Genomic DNA, 14,935 nt, shown 5'->3' on the forward strand with positions numbered 1-14,935 from the left:
TAGTAAAAACAAGCCATTATTTATCCATTCTTGTACTGGTGGATATTTAAATTATTTTCAATGCTTTGTTTTCATTGCAACACTGTACTGAGCATTTTAAAAATGTTTACCTTTGTTCATTTATGTGATGTGTGACTATAGTTCTAGGTTGGAAATGCTCACCAAAGAGCCTGTGAGTTTCAGCTTTTAATGGGCACTGAGACTGTCTGGATAAACATCCTATCCCAGAAGCCACCCATGAGGGTGTCCATTTCTACCACAGCTGCCAACACATGACACTCAGGACTGTTTGTGGCCCCTTGGACCATTTGTCTGCAGTGCGAAGAATAGACTATGTTTTCCTCCCCTTCTTGTTGGCTGTTCTTTTCTTCTAGAACTTCTATGAGATGAGAATACAGTAGATCTTCGGATTCGTCCATGACCTTCAGCCGTTGTTTCATACTTGCCATTTGCACTGTATCTGGCAAATTCCTCAGATCTATCTTCCCGTTCAACAAGTTCAACTTGAACTGTTTACTGTTCCATCCAGCCTACTTACTATACTGTTTTTATTTCCGTGATATCACTTTTTATTTACAAGTTATTTTGCTGACCATTTTTAAAGAAGTAATAACCTCTCACATCTCTATGTAATTAGGCTCATTCTAACACTCTGCCCTATTATTACCTCTACCCCTTGGTTCTATAAGTAGCCAACTTAAAAAAATTTTTTAATAGAAACTTTATTTACTTTTTGGCTGTGTTGGGTCTTTGTTGCTGCATGCAGGTTTTCTCTAGTTGCAGCGAGCAGGAGCTACTCTCTGGTTGCAGTGTGCAGGCTTCTCATTGTGGTGGCTTCTCTTGTTGTGGAGCACAGGCTCTAGAGTGAGGGCTCTATAGCTGTGGCACACAGTCTTAGTTGTCCCACAGCCTGTGGAATCTTCCCAGACCAGGAAGTGAACCCATGTCCCCTGCATTGGCAGGTGGATTCTTAACCACTGATCCATCAGGGAAGTCCAGTATTCAAGTTTTTACTACAAGGTACTCTGGATGTTGCAAAAATAGTACAGAGAGTTTCTGTGTGTTGACATCTTTCCCTAAATGTTAGCATCAGAAATAACCATAGTACAATTATCAAAAACAAAAAATGAGCATTATACAACATGAAGTATTCTCCTAAAGATACTGCGTGCCACAACTAAAGATCCCACATGCTACAAGGAAGACTGAAGATCCTGAGGGCCACAGCTAAGACCCAGGGCAGTCAAGTAAAAAAAAAAAAAAGATCTTAAAATATTGTATATTCATACAATGAAATACTGTTTTGTCATAAAAAGCAATGAAGTAGTAATATATGTTGCAACATAAATGAACCTTGAAAACATTATTCTAAGTGAAAGGAGCCAAGACATAAAAGGGCACATATTGTCTGATTCCTTTTATATGCAATGTCCAGAACAGGCAAATCTATAGAAACAGAAAGTAGATTAGTGGTTGCCAGATGCTGGGGGAAGGGGAGAATGAAGAATGACTGCTTAATAGTAACTGGGTTTCTTTTTGGCCTGATGAAAATATTCTGGAATCAGATAGTGGTGATGGTTATACAACCCTGTGAATGTATTAAAAATTATTGAATAGTATACTTTGAAGTGGTTAAAATGGTGAATTTTTTCTTATCTGAATTTTACCTTAATTAAAAAAAAAGTTTTACATAGAGAGAGTCTTTGGGAAAAAAATTTAAACAAGTCTTTATTTTTTGAAGATATAAATATGACAAAATACCCCAGTATAGAATTTGCTTTTAAACTATTTCAGGGTGGAAGAGAGGAAACAAAATTCATCATGACTTGATTACTGAAGCTAGATGATGGGGACATGAGTATTTGTTACTGTTCTATTTCTGTATTTGTTTGAAGTTTTCCAAGTACATGTAAAAATTCAATGTACAAGCTAATACTAAGCCCAGTCTTTTAAAGGTTTTAAAATACCCATCAATTCTATTCCTAAGTATATACCCAGGAGGAATTAAAGTTTATGTCCACACAATGATATACCCAAATGCTCACAGCAGCTTTATTCATAACAATCAAAACCTGTAAAACCTAGAAATAGTCCAAATGTAAATGTCCATCAACAGGTGAATAGACAAACTCTGGTTCATTCATATAATGGAATACTACTCAGTAATAATATAAATGAATTTCTAAATGCATGCAACCACATGGATGCAAACACTGAGTGAATCAAGTCCTATATGAAAGATTACATAGTGTGTACTTCCAATTATATGATATTCTAGAACTTGCAAAATCAATCAATAGTTTTAGAAGTCAGGATAGTGATTCCCTTTGTGGGGCAGTGAGTGGAAATGAGCACACAGAGATCTTCTGGGAGGGCTGGAAGTGTTCTTTCAATATTTCTCCAGCTGTCTAAGTGCTGTTGATGTGTCCTTTTATATATGCGAGTATGCTCAGTCACTCAGTCGTGTCCGACTCTAGTGAGTTGTAGCCCGCCAGGCTCCTCTGTCCACGGGATTGTCCAGGCAAGAATACTGGAGTGGGTTGCCATTGCCTACTCCAGGGGATCTTCCCAACCCAGGGAACGAACCCAAGTCTCCTGTGTCTCCTGCACTGGCAGGCAGATTCTTTACCACTGAGCCACCTGGGAAGCCCCCTCTTTTCTGTATAAATACTAACAAATGGCATACATCATTAAGCCTGACCCATGTTGTGCACCTCAGCATCTATGCCCTGGCATTGGCCCTGCCCATGAAAGACACCTGCATGTGCAGAGCCCAATCCTGGAAGCCTCTCCCGTCAGTGCACCTTCTGGTGCATCTGCAGATGGACTCTCTGACTGAAGCCCTTCCCACATATGGCACAGGGGTAGGGTTTCTCCCCCGTGTGCACCCTCTGGTGCCTCTTGAGGGCCGAGTGATGCCTGAAGTCCCTGCCACAAGCCGCACATCTGTAGGGCCGCTCACCCGTGTGGACCCTCCGGTGGATACCCAGGTCCTTGCTCCAGCTGAAGCACTTCCCACAGGCCTCGCACCGGAACGGCCTCTCTCCCGTGTGAACGCGCTGGTGCAGGTAGAGGTTGGCTCTCTGGCTGAAGCCCCGGCCGCACGTGTCGCACAGATAGGCCTTGTCTCCTGCGTGGCCTTGCTGGTGTCGAGCCAGCGCAGAGCGCGAGGTGAAGCGCCGGTCACATACCTCACAGGCGTGGGGCTTCCTTCCTGTGTGGACACTCTGGTGGATCTGCAGGGCTGCCCTGCGGCTGAAGTCCTTGCCACACTCACGGCAGCTGAAGGGTTTCTCGCCTGTGTGGATGCGCTGGTGGATGGAGAGGTTGGAGCTGCGGCTGAAGTCCTTCCCGCACACACTGCACCTGTAGGGCTTCTCGCCTGTGTGCACTCGCCGATGGATGGACAAGTTGGAGCTCCGGCTGAAGTCCTTCCCACATTCCTCACACGTGTGAGGTTTCTTTACCATGTGCTCCTTCTTGTGCCTTCTCAGAGCAGATCCTGAGTGGAAGACTCCGGAATACTCCATGTATCGGTAGGGCTCGTCTCCTGGGAGGAGCACAGGAAGGTTAAGATCCGCTGTCCTTTCACTGAAGGCTTTTCCACACCCGGCATATGGAGAAGGCTTCTCTCCAATATGGGTTCGCTGGTGAATTAGAAGGTTTCTGAGCTGGCTGAAGTCTTGGCCATGCTGGGGACAGTTATGGAGTTTTTCTCCTGGAGATACTGGCCTAGACAGGATCCCATCATTCTCATCCCTGATTCCTGGGACAAAGGAAGTTAGATGACAAAAGTGAGCAGGAGGCTTCCCTGGTGGTCCAGTGGTTAAGAATCCACCCTGCACTGTAGGGGACATGGGTTTGATCCCTGATCTGGAAAGATCCCACATGCCACAGGGCAACTAAGCCCTTGCACTACAATTACTGAGCCCATGTTCTAGAGCTGGCGAGCTGCAACTACTGGCCTGCATGCCTAGAGCCTGGGCTCTGCAACAAGAGAAGCAACTGCAGTGAGAAGCTTGTATACCACAACTAGAAAGTAACCCTCACCTGCCACAAGTAGAGAAAGCCCGTGTATAGCAACAAAGATCCCACACAGCCAATAAATAGATAACAAATAAAATATATATATTAAGAAAAAAAAAAAGAAAGTGAGCAGTGGTTTTGTCTAAGGCTGCACAGTGCTCCTGAACACTCTCAGGCAGTAGTGGTCAGGCAAAGAAACTTCACTGAATAAAGAAGTGCTGCTGCTGGTCTCTGTCTTTCTTACTTTACATTTCTATTTCTGCTTCAAGGGTAAGCAGATCATTGGGAACCTTTTCCTTAGTAGTTGCTGTTCAGTCACTAAGTTGGGTCCTACTCTTTGTGACCCCATGCCTGGCAGCATGCCAGGCTTCCCTGTCCTTCACCATCTCCCACGGTTTGCTCAAACTCATGTACATTGAGCCATCCAACCATTTCATCCTCTATCACCCCCTTTTCCTCTTGCCCTCAATCTTTCCCAGCCTTAGGGTCTTTTCTAATGAGTCAGCTCTTTGCATCAGGTGGCCAAAGTATTGGAGCTTCAGCTTCAGCATCAGTCCTTCCCATGAATATTCAGGGTTGATTTCCTTTAGAACTGACTGATCTCCTTGCTGTCCAAGGGACTTTTAAGAGTCTTCTCCAGCACAATTTGAAAGCATCAATTCTTCGGCACTCAGCTTTCTTAATGGTCCAACTCTCACATCCATACATGACTACTGGAAAAAGCATAGCTTTGACTATAGGGACCTTTGTCGGCAAAATGATATCTTTGCTTTTTAATACACTGTCTAGGTTTGTCAGTGGAGAAGGCAATGGCAACCCACTCCAGTACTCTTGCCTGGAAAATCCCATGGATGGAGGAGCCTGGTAGGCTGCAGTCCATGGGGTTGCTAAGAGTCAGACACGACTGAGAGACTTCACTTTCACTTTTCACTTTCATGCATTGGAGAAGGAAATGGCAATCCACTCCGGTGTTCTTGCCTGGAGAATCCCAGGGACGGGGGAGCCTGGTGGGCTGCCATCTATGGGGTCGCACAGAGTCAGACACGACTGAAGCAACTTAGCAGCAGCAGCAGCAGCAGCAGCAGGTTTGTCAGAGCTTTTCCTTAGTTAAGGAAACTAAATGTTACTAGAAACACCAAGTCAAATTCCATGGGCTACAAAGGGGTTAATGCTGTTAAAGCATAGTTATCAAAAAGTTAAAAATAGAACTTTCATACAAATATGGAGTGAACATCTGTCAAAAGTTTTTTTTTTAATATATTTATTTATTTGCATCAGGTCTTAGGCATGTGGCATGTGAACTCCTAGTTGTGGCATGTGGGATCTACTTCCCCAACCAGGGACTAAACCTGGCACCCCCTGCATTGAGAGCACAAAGTCTTAGCCACTGGACCACCAGGGAAGTCTCTGTCAAAAGTTATAATGAGGAACCAATAAGATGGTAAGGTTGGTTCCAAAGGCATTTCAGGAGTTTAGGCATTTAATGCTTAAAATATATATATATTTATATTTTTACCTCCAATCAAGTAAATATTTAATATTTTCAATTAAATTATTGGCATAAAAAGTCAAATAATTTATATTTTTAAAGTTGCTACCCATCCCTTCGTGGATTCATAGGATTATTAATGGCATTTTCTCCTGGCTGACTGGTACTCACCTGAATAGGAGCTTCTTGGTATTGTTTCTTCCATCCACACATCATCTTCTTGTTCAAAATGGAAAATCATTTCTGGTTCAGATAGCAGATGCCCTGCTTAAGCAGAAAGATATGTGGATTAGGGCAATGTGATATGGACAAGGACCCTCCCACAAGTCAAATCTTATCTTCTGGTATTCATAAAAGGTGAATAAAACACTGGGAAAGGTTAATAAAACCAATAGGCATCAAAACCACATTTTATATTTATGTATATTATATATATATATATATATACACATATACATACATATGTATATACATACACATACACACACACAGGCATGCAAACTCAGTGGCTCAGTCATGGCCAACTCTTTGTGACCTCATGGACTGTAGCCCACCAGGCTCCTCTCTCCATGGGATTTTCCCAGCGAGAATACTGGAGTGGGGTACCATGACCTTCTCCAGGGGATCTTCCTGACCCAGGGATTGAACCCGAGTCTCCTGTGGCTCCTGCACTGGCTGGCAGATTCTTTACCACTGGGCCACCTGGAAATCCCATATATATATATATATACCCACACACACATACGTATATAAATATATATATACAAAAACACACAAATAAACAAATATATATTTTGCTTCTCAAAACAAAAAAATTGTTCCAGGAGTTTCAGGGAACTTCAGTGAAGAGGCCTATTTGCAATTTGTGTGTGTGCTAAGTTGCTTCAGTCGTGTCCAACTCTTTGTGACCCTATGGAACCATAGCCCGTCAAGCTCCTCTGTCCATGGGATTATGCCCTCCTCCAGGAGATTTTCCCGACCCAGCGATCGAACCTGCATCTCTTATGTCTCCTGCATTGGCAGGTGGGTTCTTTACCACTAGCGCCACCTGGGAAGCCCTATTTGCAATATACAACAGTAATAATTCTCAATGGGTTGAACAGGCAGTAATGATTCTGTGCCCAAATTCGATACCCAGGTTTTGAACCCAGGTCTCCTGCACTGCAGGCAGATTCTTTACCAACTGAGCCACCAGGGAAGCCCTGTCTTATCTCTTTAGTCTCCTTTAATTTGGATAGGAACTGGCATCTCTCGCCTTCATCTCAGGTATCTTTATGCTTTCTCAAATCTGATACCCACTACCATAAGGGATCAGGAATATGTGGACCGCTAAATGCAAATCCCCTCAGGATTTACTCCATACAACTGAACCAGCAGGAGATCAGGTGGGTTCTGGAAGATGTGATTCTCACCCAAGGAGATGAGATTCCCAAAGTTCTCCAACATCACTTCTCGGTACAGGTGCCTCTGAGAAGGGTCCAGATGCTCCCACTCCTCCTCGGTAAAGTCAACAGCCACATCCTTGAATGTCACTAGCTCCTAAAAGAACAAACACGGTTATCCTCAGGTATACCCCTTCCCAGAGAGGAATGAAGCTGACGAGCACCAATGAATTCTGACATCTATATGTGGTCCTGGCAGTCTCCAGGGTCCTGAATCAGACTCACTTCGGCACACAACCATGCATCTGTTTGTATTATGTAGAATAGGGGTCCCCAACCTCTGGGATCTAATGCATGATTATCTGAGGTGGAGCTGATGTAATAATAATAGAAATAAAATACAATAAATGTAACATTGCTTGAACCATCTTAAAATCATTCCCCTCCTCCCGCCCTGCACCGGTCCATGGAAAAACTGTCTTCCATGAAATGAGTCTCTGGTGCCAAAAAGATTGGGGACCGCTAATATAGAATATGGAAAAGCTACAAGAGGCAGATTTATCAAAACGAAAAAACAAAACTCTTCAGCCCTTAAAGTTTCTCTGGTAAGAAGAGTCAAACTTCAACCAGAGTACATGAAAGGCTATATAGTTCCAGAGGTGCTATTATCCACACAACAAATCTCAATTTTGAGATTTACTCAGGGAAGGGTCTGGAGAAAGAATCTACGGTAGACTGGGGCCATGAGGGTAGGTACCCTGGAGAAAGCCAGGTACTAGCCTTGTGGGATGGTTAAAATGTGAATAGAGAAAAGTGGGGCATTCCCGCTGGCAAGAAAAGGGAGTGGACAGTTGTGTGGGAAGGAGCAAGTCAAAATTTAAAATAAGGACTCTGGTTAATGAGACATGTTATCTAGGAAATCTCCCTCTGATGATTATATACTAACAATGTTTATTTTGGAATCCGAATCCCCACTCACACATCCATAGTACAAAAATATACAAACTCTTGGTACAGTCGCATGAAGGATTAATATTCAGTAGCAGTTGCCAAAGTGTGGTTCAGGGACCCATGAGGATCCCCAAGGTCCTGTCAGGGATGTCTGTACAGTTAATATTATTTTCAGTAATAATTCTAAGATATTGTTGGGCTTATCCACTATCATTCTCTTACAGTTAAAGAGAAGTTATTCTTCAGAGGCTACATAGTGTGCAATCTTGCAACAAAGAAACTGAGGAAGCAGATATAAGATTCCAGCTGTTTTCTATTAAGCCAGACATAGCAAAAATATAAAACATTTCCATTCTTTAAAATTTTTTTTTGGTTTGGAAAATAAGGTTTTTTAAAAAATGTGATATTAACTATAATGGATTAATTTTTGAATGGATTAATAAATATTTTAAAGTTTTGTTAATTTGAACTTCTGACCTGGTAATATTGATAACCCACATAACAAAAGCCACTTTTAAAAGTGTAAAGGGGTCCTGATATCAAAAAGCTTTGGAAATTACTGCTCTACAAGAAACGAAAATAAACTATATATACATGAAATAACACAGATCAATCTCACAACAAATATTGAGAAAAGACAGGCACAGAAGAGTACTGTATGTATCCAGCTTCTATTTAAAAAGTTCAAAATCATACTAAACTAATCTATAGTAAGAAAAGTCAGAATAGTGGCTATCACTATGGGGAAGCAGGGGTTCTTGTCTAGGGAGGGGTTTGTTCAGAGCATAAAGAGAAGACACAGCAATGGCTATGAGGGGAAATCAAGGATGGTGCAAGGATCAGACAACAGAAGGGTGTCACACTGCAGCAGCCGGTCTCTAGTCCATTTTTGGCCTAACTGTTAAGCCTGCCAAATAAAGAATAAGGAAAAGAAGATTTGCAAAGGGCTATTAACTCACGAGGTGGGGATGATGGAAGCACACGGGGGCAAGCAGAGTGTCAAGCCAGACTACATGGTCCTTTGCGCAAAGCTGAAGAAGCACAAAAAAAACAGGTGATTCTGGGTAAAAAACCCAGAAATCCTTCTTCGAACCACATTCTTCTTCTCTGAAATAGTTATCTCCTGTATACCACACAGATTTTTTTTTCTGAGAGGTGAGTTATTTTTTATGTTGTTTCTATTCACAAATTGTTTCTCGTTTAGGTTAAATATCCAGTGAACCAACATGAACCCTAAGTATACCAGTTGATGAGTTTTGACAAAATACCCCTGTGTAACTCACATTCCAATCATACATAAACCATTTCCATCACTCCAGAAAGTTCCCTTGTGTTGTTTGCTCCTAGTTGATTCCCTGCCCTGCCTCCCTGCTCTCAACCAATGATCTGCTGTCACTGTAGATTAATTTACCCTGTTCTAGAATTTCATATAAATGGAATTGATACTGACCAGGATTCTTGGCCTTTCCCAACCAACAGAAAATGACAAGAGGTTAGACAAGAAGTTCAAGCAAGGCCTTATTGGGTTCCCTGCAGCAGCAGAGGAGAATAAAAGCAAGTAAAGGCTTCCCTTGCTCGCTCACTGGCTCCCTCCCTGAGCTGGTTCCTTATACAGGATGAGAGTAGGGGTGTGTCCAGTGGTTGGGCAGGAGGAGTGGCTTAGGTGTTCTGTCTACCTCTTTGTTGGTGCTGTGGGCAAGGGGCATGTGTAAGACCTGCTTTTGCTCCCAACACCCTGGTTTTGCTCCGAGCTCTTCAGAGCTGGCAGTTGGGATTTTTTTGCCCTTTTTGTATCTTTTGTCCAGAATTTGCCCCAACTGTGTATGCACAGTTATTGCAGTTATTTTTAGTCTCTTATATTTTCTTAGCATTTTGTTGCTCAAGGAGACATTTGTCCAGGTGTAAGCCTTGCAGCACTGGAGCAAAGGGCCCCAGGTCCCTCCCTGTCTCAGAAGCACACAGCACATATCTGGCTTAACTTTTACCTTATATTTTATCTGGCATATCTTTCATACCTGGCTTATCTTTCTCAGCCTAATGCTTTTAATATCTATTCAAGTTGATACATGTATCAGCAGTTTGTTCTTTTTTTTTTCAACTGAGTAGTTCTTAATTATATGGATTAAGACATTTTGTTTATCTGCTTATCAGTTGATGGTCATTTCTGGTTCAGGCTATTATAAACCAAGTTGCTAATGGTCACATACAGATTTTTTTTAATATAACTTAATTTATTTTTGGGTGTGCTGGGTCTTCGTTGCTGCACGTAGGCTCTTGCCTAGCTGCAGCGCACAGACTTCTCATTGTGGAGGCTTCTCTTGTTGCAGAGCACAGGCTCTAGGGCTCATGGGCTTTGGTAGGCTCAATAGTTGCAGTTCCCAGGCTCTAGAGCACAGGCTCAACAGTTGTGGCACACGGCCTTGGTTGCTCTGAGGCACATAGGATCTTCCCAGGCAAGGGATCGAAGTTGTGTCTCCTGCATTGGCAGGCAGATTCTTTACCACTGAGCCACCAGGGAAGCCCCTAGTCACATATAGATTTTTGTGTGGACATATATTTTCATTTCCTCTGGGTAAATACCATGGGATTTGTGGGTCAATGGTAAATGTGTGCTTAATTAAATAAGAAACTCTAAAACTATTTTCCAAAGTATATTATACTGTTTTACACCCCTACCAGCAATGTTCAGACATTTTGAGAAACTAGAGTAACATATGTCTAGCCCAGAGCCAGCACAATATATGTTGCATTGCTCTCCTTCCCCAACACCCCAAAATGAGGTATGTGGGTGATATTTTCAGGGAGAGAAGGCAGACTCTAATTTACCTGTAATCTGGGCATTTCCTCCTCTTCCTGAAGAAGGACCGAGTCTTCAGAAGGCCGTGCTGGGTAAAAAGAAAGAAGCAGTGAAAAATGAACTTGGCTCACTGAAATAGGCCAGTATCTTAGTTACCAAGAAGGGAGAAGGGGACATGTTATATCCAATTGGTGACATTGGTTCTCGTTTACCATTACCTGACACACCCTCCCCTAGAAAGATTTTTCCTCTTTCTACTTTCACAGATAGTCTTTCGACCCTGATACTTTCTCCCCAGTCCCCAAACACTCACTGAATACCTACTATGTGCTTCAGCAGTGATTTAACTCTCACCTTTCTCCTTAGCCTCTGAGGTCACTCCAGCTTCAACGTGGTCCCACATCCTGCCCGCCCTGTTAGGAAGGGAATCCCCGCAGCCCAGTGGCTCTGCTGGGGGAATCTCTCTTCAGCCTCTCCAAGCTCCACCTGGAACATCCAGAGGGAGTTTCAGGAGGTGTTGTCTCCATGAAAGACGGAACTCCTGCATGTGGGGGGGCTCCTGCGGCCTTCATGCTCAGGTAGCTGTTTTGTTCCTGTAGGCAGGAGAGGAGATGTCCCAGCAGCCCAGACTTCAGGCTAGGGCCTGGACTTCTCTATTTAAATGAGGGCGCTGTTAATGAACTAAAGCATAGTTAAGGTGATAAACATTTACTAAGCATCCACTGTGTACAAGGCATGCCCCTACTTCCCAGGGGTACCCGGCTCTGACTTTCTTAAGACTGTACCTTCACAGGTTGATCCAATCACAAGGCAGCAAATGCTGCCACCTCTGTGAAGATTTCCTGAAAACTTCCCATTGCAGGATGCATGCATGCATGCTTAGTCACTCAGTCATGTCCAACTCTTCGTGACACCATGGACTGTAGCCCACCAGACTCTTCTGTCCATGGAACTCTCCAGGCAATAATACTGGAGTGGGTTGCCATTTTCTCCCTCAGGGGATCTTTCTGACTCAAGGATCAAACCAGTGTCTCCTGCATTGGCAGGCGGATTCTTTACCGCCGCACCACCTGGGAAGCCCCCACTTTGGGATGTTAGTTGCTCAGTTGTGTCCGACTTCTCAAAACCCATGGACTATAGTCCGCCAGGCTCCTCTGTCCATGGGAATTCCCAGATAAAAATACTGGAGTGGGTTGCCCTTTCCTTCTCAGAGGATCTTCCCGACCCAGGGATAGAACCTGGGTTTCCTGCATAGCAGGCAGATTCTTTACCATGTGAGCCACCAGAGAAGCCCTTTGGGATACAGATCTCTACAATTCTCAAAAGGTGAACTTGTGAAATTCTTGAATTTCTCTTTTTTTTGCTATCAGATCAGTAAATGTTTCAAAATCTGAAAACCTTATCATTAGAGAGGCTGTGGGAAAATGATCAGTCTTTTATGCTGTTAGAATGTAAGTGGGTACAGTCTTCTGGAGGAGAGCAATCTGATTGTGTCCATCAAATGGAGGGGGCAGGTAGGGTCAGGAAGCAGGGTTATAAAAGTGAACAAGGAAACTTAAGGAGGTGATAAGATATATTGGTCATCTTGACTGAGATGATGGTTTCATGAGTGTATTAAAATGTCAAAATATATAAAATTGAACACTTTAAATACACGTAGTTTATCAGGAGTCTGCACTCAGAGGGGCTTTGCAGAGATACACCCAGGCCTGTGACTCACATGTCACATGTGATACCAAACTCACAACTGGGATACCTCCACCTTTTACACCTGAAACTGTAACTTCCTCTGAGACAAGAAAGGACATACAACTCCTCTTTGGCCCTCACTGGTCAAGAGTGTGGAGAATTCTCTTTTGCAGATAACTGGGGAGGTGATTGAGGGCTTCCCCAATGACTCAGTAGGTAAAGAATCTGCCTGCCAATGCAGGAGACAGAGGAGACACGGGTTTGATCCTTGGGTTGAGACGATCTCCTGGAGGAGTGTGACCAGAGTATTTCCAGTATTCTTGCCTGAAGAATCCCATGAACTGAGGAGCCTGGTGGGCTACAGTCCATAGGGTTGCAAAGAGTCGGACACAACTGATTGACTAAGCATGCACACACATGGAAGTGACCATAGGTGTGACCTTCCTGGCTTTGCTACCCCAGAGGCAAGTACCCAGGGGAAGGTCATTTAACTCCAAAGCATCTGGGAGCTTAGAGAAGCTGCTGACCACTTTGAGCTCAGGAGTTTCTCAGATGCAAAGTGGCAGCAAGCCTTTGGCAATCCATAGAGGGCCTGGCTGGAGAAGAGCCCTTCCTGGTGTCCAAGACAACCTGCCTATCCCTCTGATAACACATCCCTAGGCTCACTTATAGAACAAGCCCACTGAGGGACTTCCCTGGTGGTCCAGTGGCTAAGACTCTGTGCTCTCAATGCAGGGAGCTCAGGTTCAATCCCTGGTCAGGGAACTAGATCCCATATGCCACAACTAAGAGCTCTGATGACGCAACTAAAGATCTTGCATGACACAAGGAAGATCTAAGATCATGTGTGTAGCAACTAAGACCCAGCAAAGCCAAATTAAAATTAAAAAAATTTTTTAAAGAAATGTTAAAAAAATAAAAGCCCATTGAGTCAGAGATGAAGGTGGTTTCACAGGAGCACCTACAACAAAAGTAGGGATACAAGATTTTGGCCCCCCTCCTCAAAGCCCAAGTTATCTCCAAAATAAGAAACACCAGAACATATCGTCACCATAAACATCAAACCTCACGACTTCCCTGTTGGCTTAGACAGTAAGAATCTTCCAGGAATGCAGGAGACCCAGGTTCAATCCCTGGGTTGGGAAGATTCCCTGGAGAAGGGAATGGCTACCCACTCCAGTATTCTTGCCTGGAGAATTCCATGGACAGAGGAACATAGTGGACTACAGTCCATGGGGTGGCACAAGTTGAACACCACCAGAGACTAACACTTTCTTGACCCCTACTACATCTCAAACCAAGGGGCACTTCCTAACTCCTCTCCACGGCTCCACAAATCTAGCTGCCCTTATAAACACCTAAGAACTTACAGCCCCATAAGCTGCCCCTCTGGACTAAGAATGCCGCCTGCCATATCAGTAAACAAAGGATATTGTGGCCAGCTAGTCAGCAGCCACTGCAGCCAGCCCCAACTGTGCACCCTGAACGGAATCAGGCCGGAGACAGGCACATTTACCCTAGATAGTTAAGGTGCATATCAAAGGAATGACTTTAGGGAGCCCAGACCCCTGCACTTCTCATACAAAGAAAATCGCTTAGTTCATTGACTTTAGCTGTCCCTTTTTTTCTGATTAACAGTGATCGTTTCTTGTTCTAACTACCTGGGTTTTCTGGCAAAACCCTTATAATCCTGGCTCCTCCTTACCTCTTCAGAGCAGTCCCTCAGAGCCATCTGAGAAAGGCCACCAGATAAAACATAAACTTTTAGGTTGCGCGTTTTTTTTCCAGTCAACACTCCCAAAGCCCTGGACCCTGCCTCACTGTCCCTTCCCCACCAACCTGGAGTTGCAAAGCCCCAGCTGCCTCGCCAACCAAAATGCCCGGCATAGGCTGTTCCCCAAATGCAAGGACCCCTGCCTTCCAGCCCCTCAACTCATGGATGCCTGCAGGCCACCAACCTCGGGACCATCGTCGCAGCCATTCACCCCTATTTCAATAAAACCAAGATGCTTCCTGAGTCGCCCCTCAGACCCCGCGACTCCCGACCTTCGGTTTTCGCCTTCCCCTTTCGCACGATCCGGGGACCCCCGGCTATTCTCGCTGCCTTCAGCCAGTAAAATTGGGGGACTCACCTCTCTAGGCCTGGAGGTCTTGGGCATGGAGGTCGCCACGGGGCCTTCACCAGCCTTCGTTCCACGCAATGAGCCCGATACACCCGCACCGCCGATCCAGAAGGCCCAGCCGATGGGGTCTGGGCTCAAGCGGGCGCGGAGGCCTGGCGGCTGGACCACATCTCCCAGAAGCCCCTGCGCAGGCCGGGAAGCTCTCCAAGCCCCGCCCCAAGGCGCGATCGGGGCGTGGCAAGGCCAGAGCAAGTGAGCTCCGGGTCTCACGTGGAAACAGCTAGCTTGCGAGGGCTGGGCGTACAAACACAAAATCAGACAAGTGCCTCGTCCTATTGTCTACAACCAGAAGTAACAAAGCACCTGTAATTTCTCGATTCAGGCATAACTATGTTTAAGCTTATATGCGTGCAGTGCGGTGTCACTTCAGTCGTGCAGGACTCTTTTGCGACCCTATGGACAGTAGCCTGCCAGGCTT

General features: G+C 44.6%; 1 protein-coding gene and 1 non-coding gene across 9 annotated transcripts; one reads left to right on the forward strand and one right to left on the reverse strand.

The window, feature by feature from the left end:
* Nucleotides 1-1,702: 1,702 nt before the first annotated feature.
* Nucleotides 1,703-14,603, reverse strand: LOC145515682 (uncharacterized). 8 transcript variants are annotated; one of them, XM_081516748.1, is made up of 7 exons: nucleotides 14,467-14,603; nucleotides 11,000-11,131; nucleotides 10,675-10,733; nucleotides 8,808-8,879; nucleotides 6,928-7,054; nucleotides 5,687-5,779; nucleotides 1,703-3,766 (listed from the first exon to the last, which is right to left on the reverse strand). In XM_081516748.1, exons 2-7 carry the CDS (start codon nucleotides 11,046-11,048, stop codon nucleotides 2,796-2,798), a joined length of 1,371 nt encoding a protein of 456 aa, XP_081372874.1. In that variant the 5' UTR covers nucleotides 11,049-11,131; nucleotides 14,467-14,603; the 3' UTR covers nucleotides 1,703-2,795. The 8 variants fall into 8 exon arrangements, with proteins under 8 accessions (XP_081372874.1, XP_081372872.1, XP_081372873.1 ...); XM_081516746.1 differs by having other exon boundaries at nucleotides 5,687-5,782; XM_081516747.1 differs by having other exon boundaries at nucleotides 11,000-11,238.
* On the forward strand, nucleotides 13,027-13,099 carry TRNAE-CUC (transfer RNA glutamic acid (anticodon CUC)). The gene has a single exon. It is a non-coding gene; the product is annotated as a tRNA-Glu (tRNA).
* Nucleotides 14,604-14,935: the final 332 nt, after the last annotated feature.

The sequence above is a fragment of the Giraffa tippelskirchi genome, chromosome 7 (genome assembly GCF_054371585.1).
Source record: "Giraffa tippelskirchi isolate mGirTip1 chromosome 7, T2T-mGirTip1v1.2.pri, whole genome shotgun sequence".
Taxonomy (NCBI): Eukaryota; Metazoa; Chordata; class Mammalia; order Artiodactyla; family Giraffidae; genus Giraffa; species Giraffa tippelskirchi.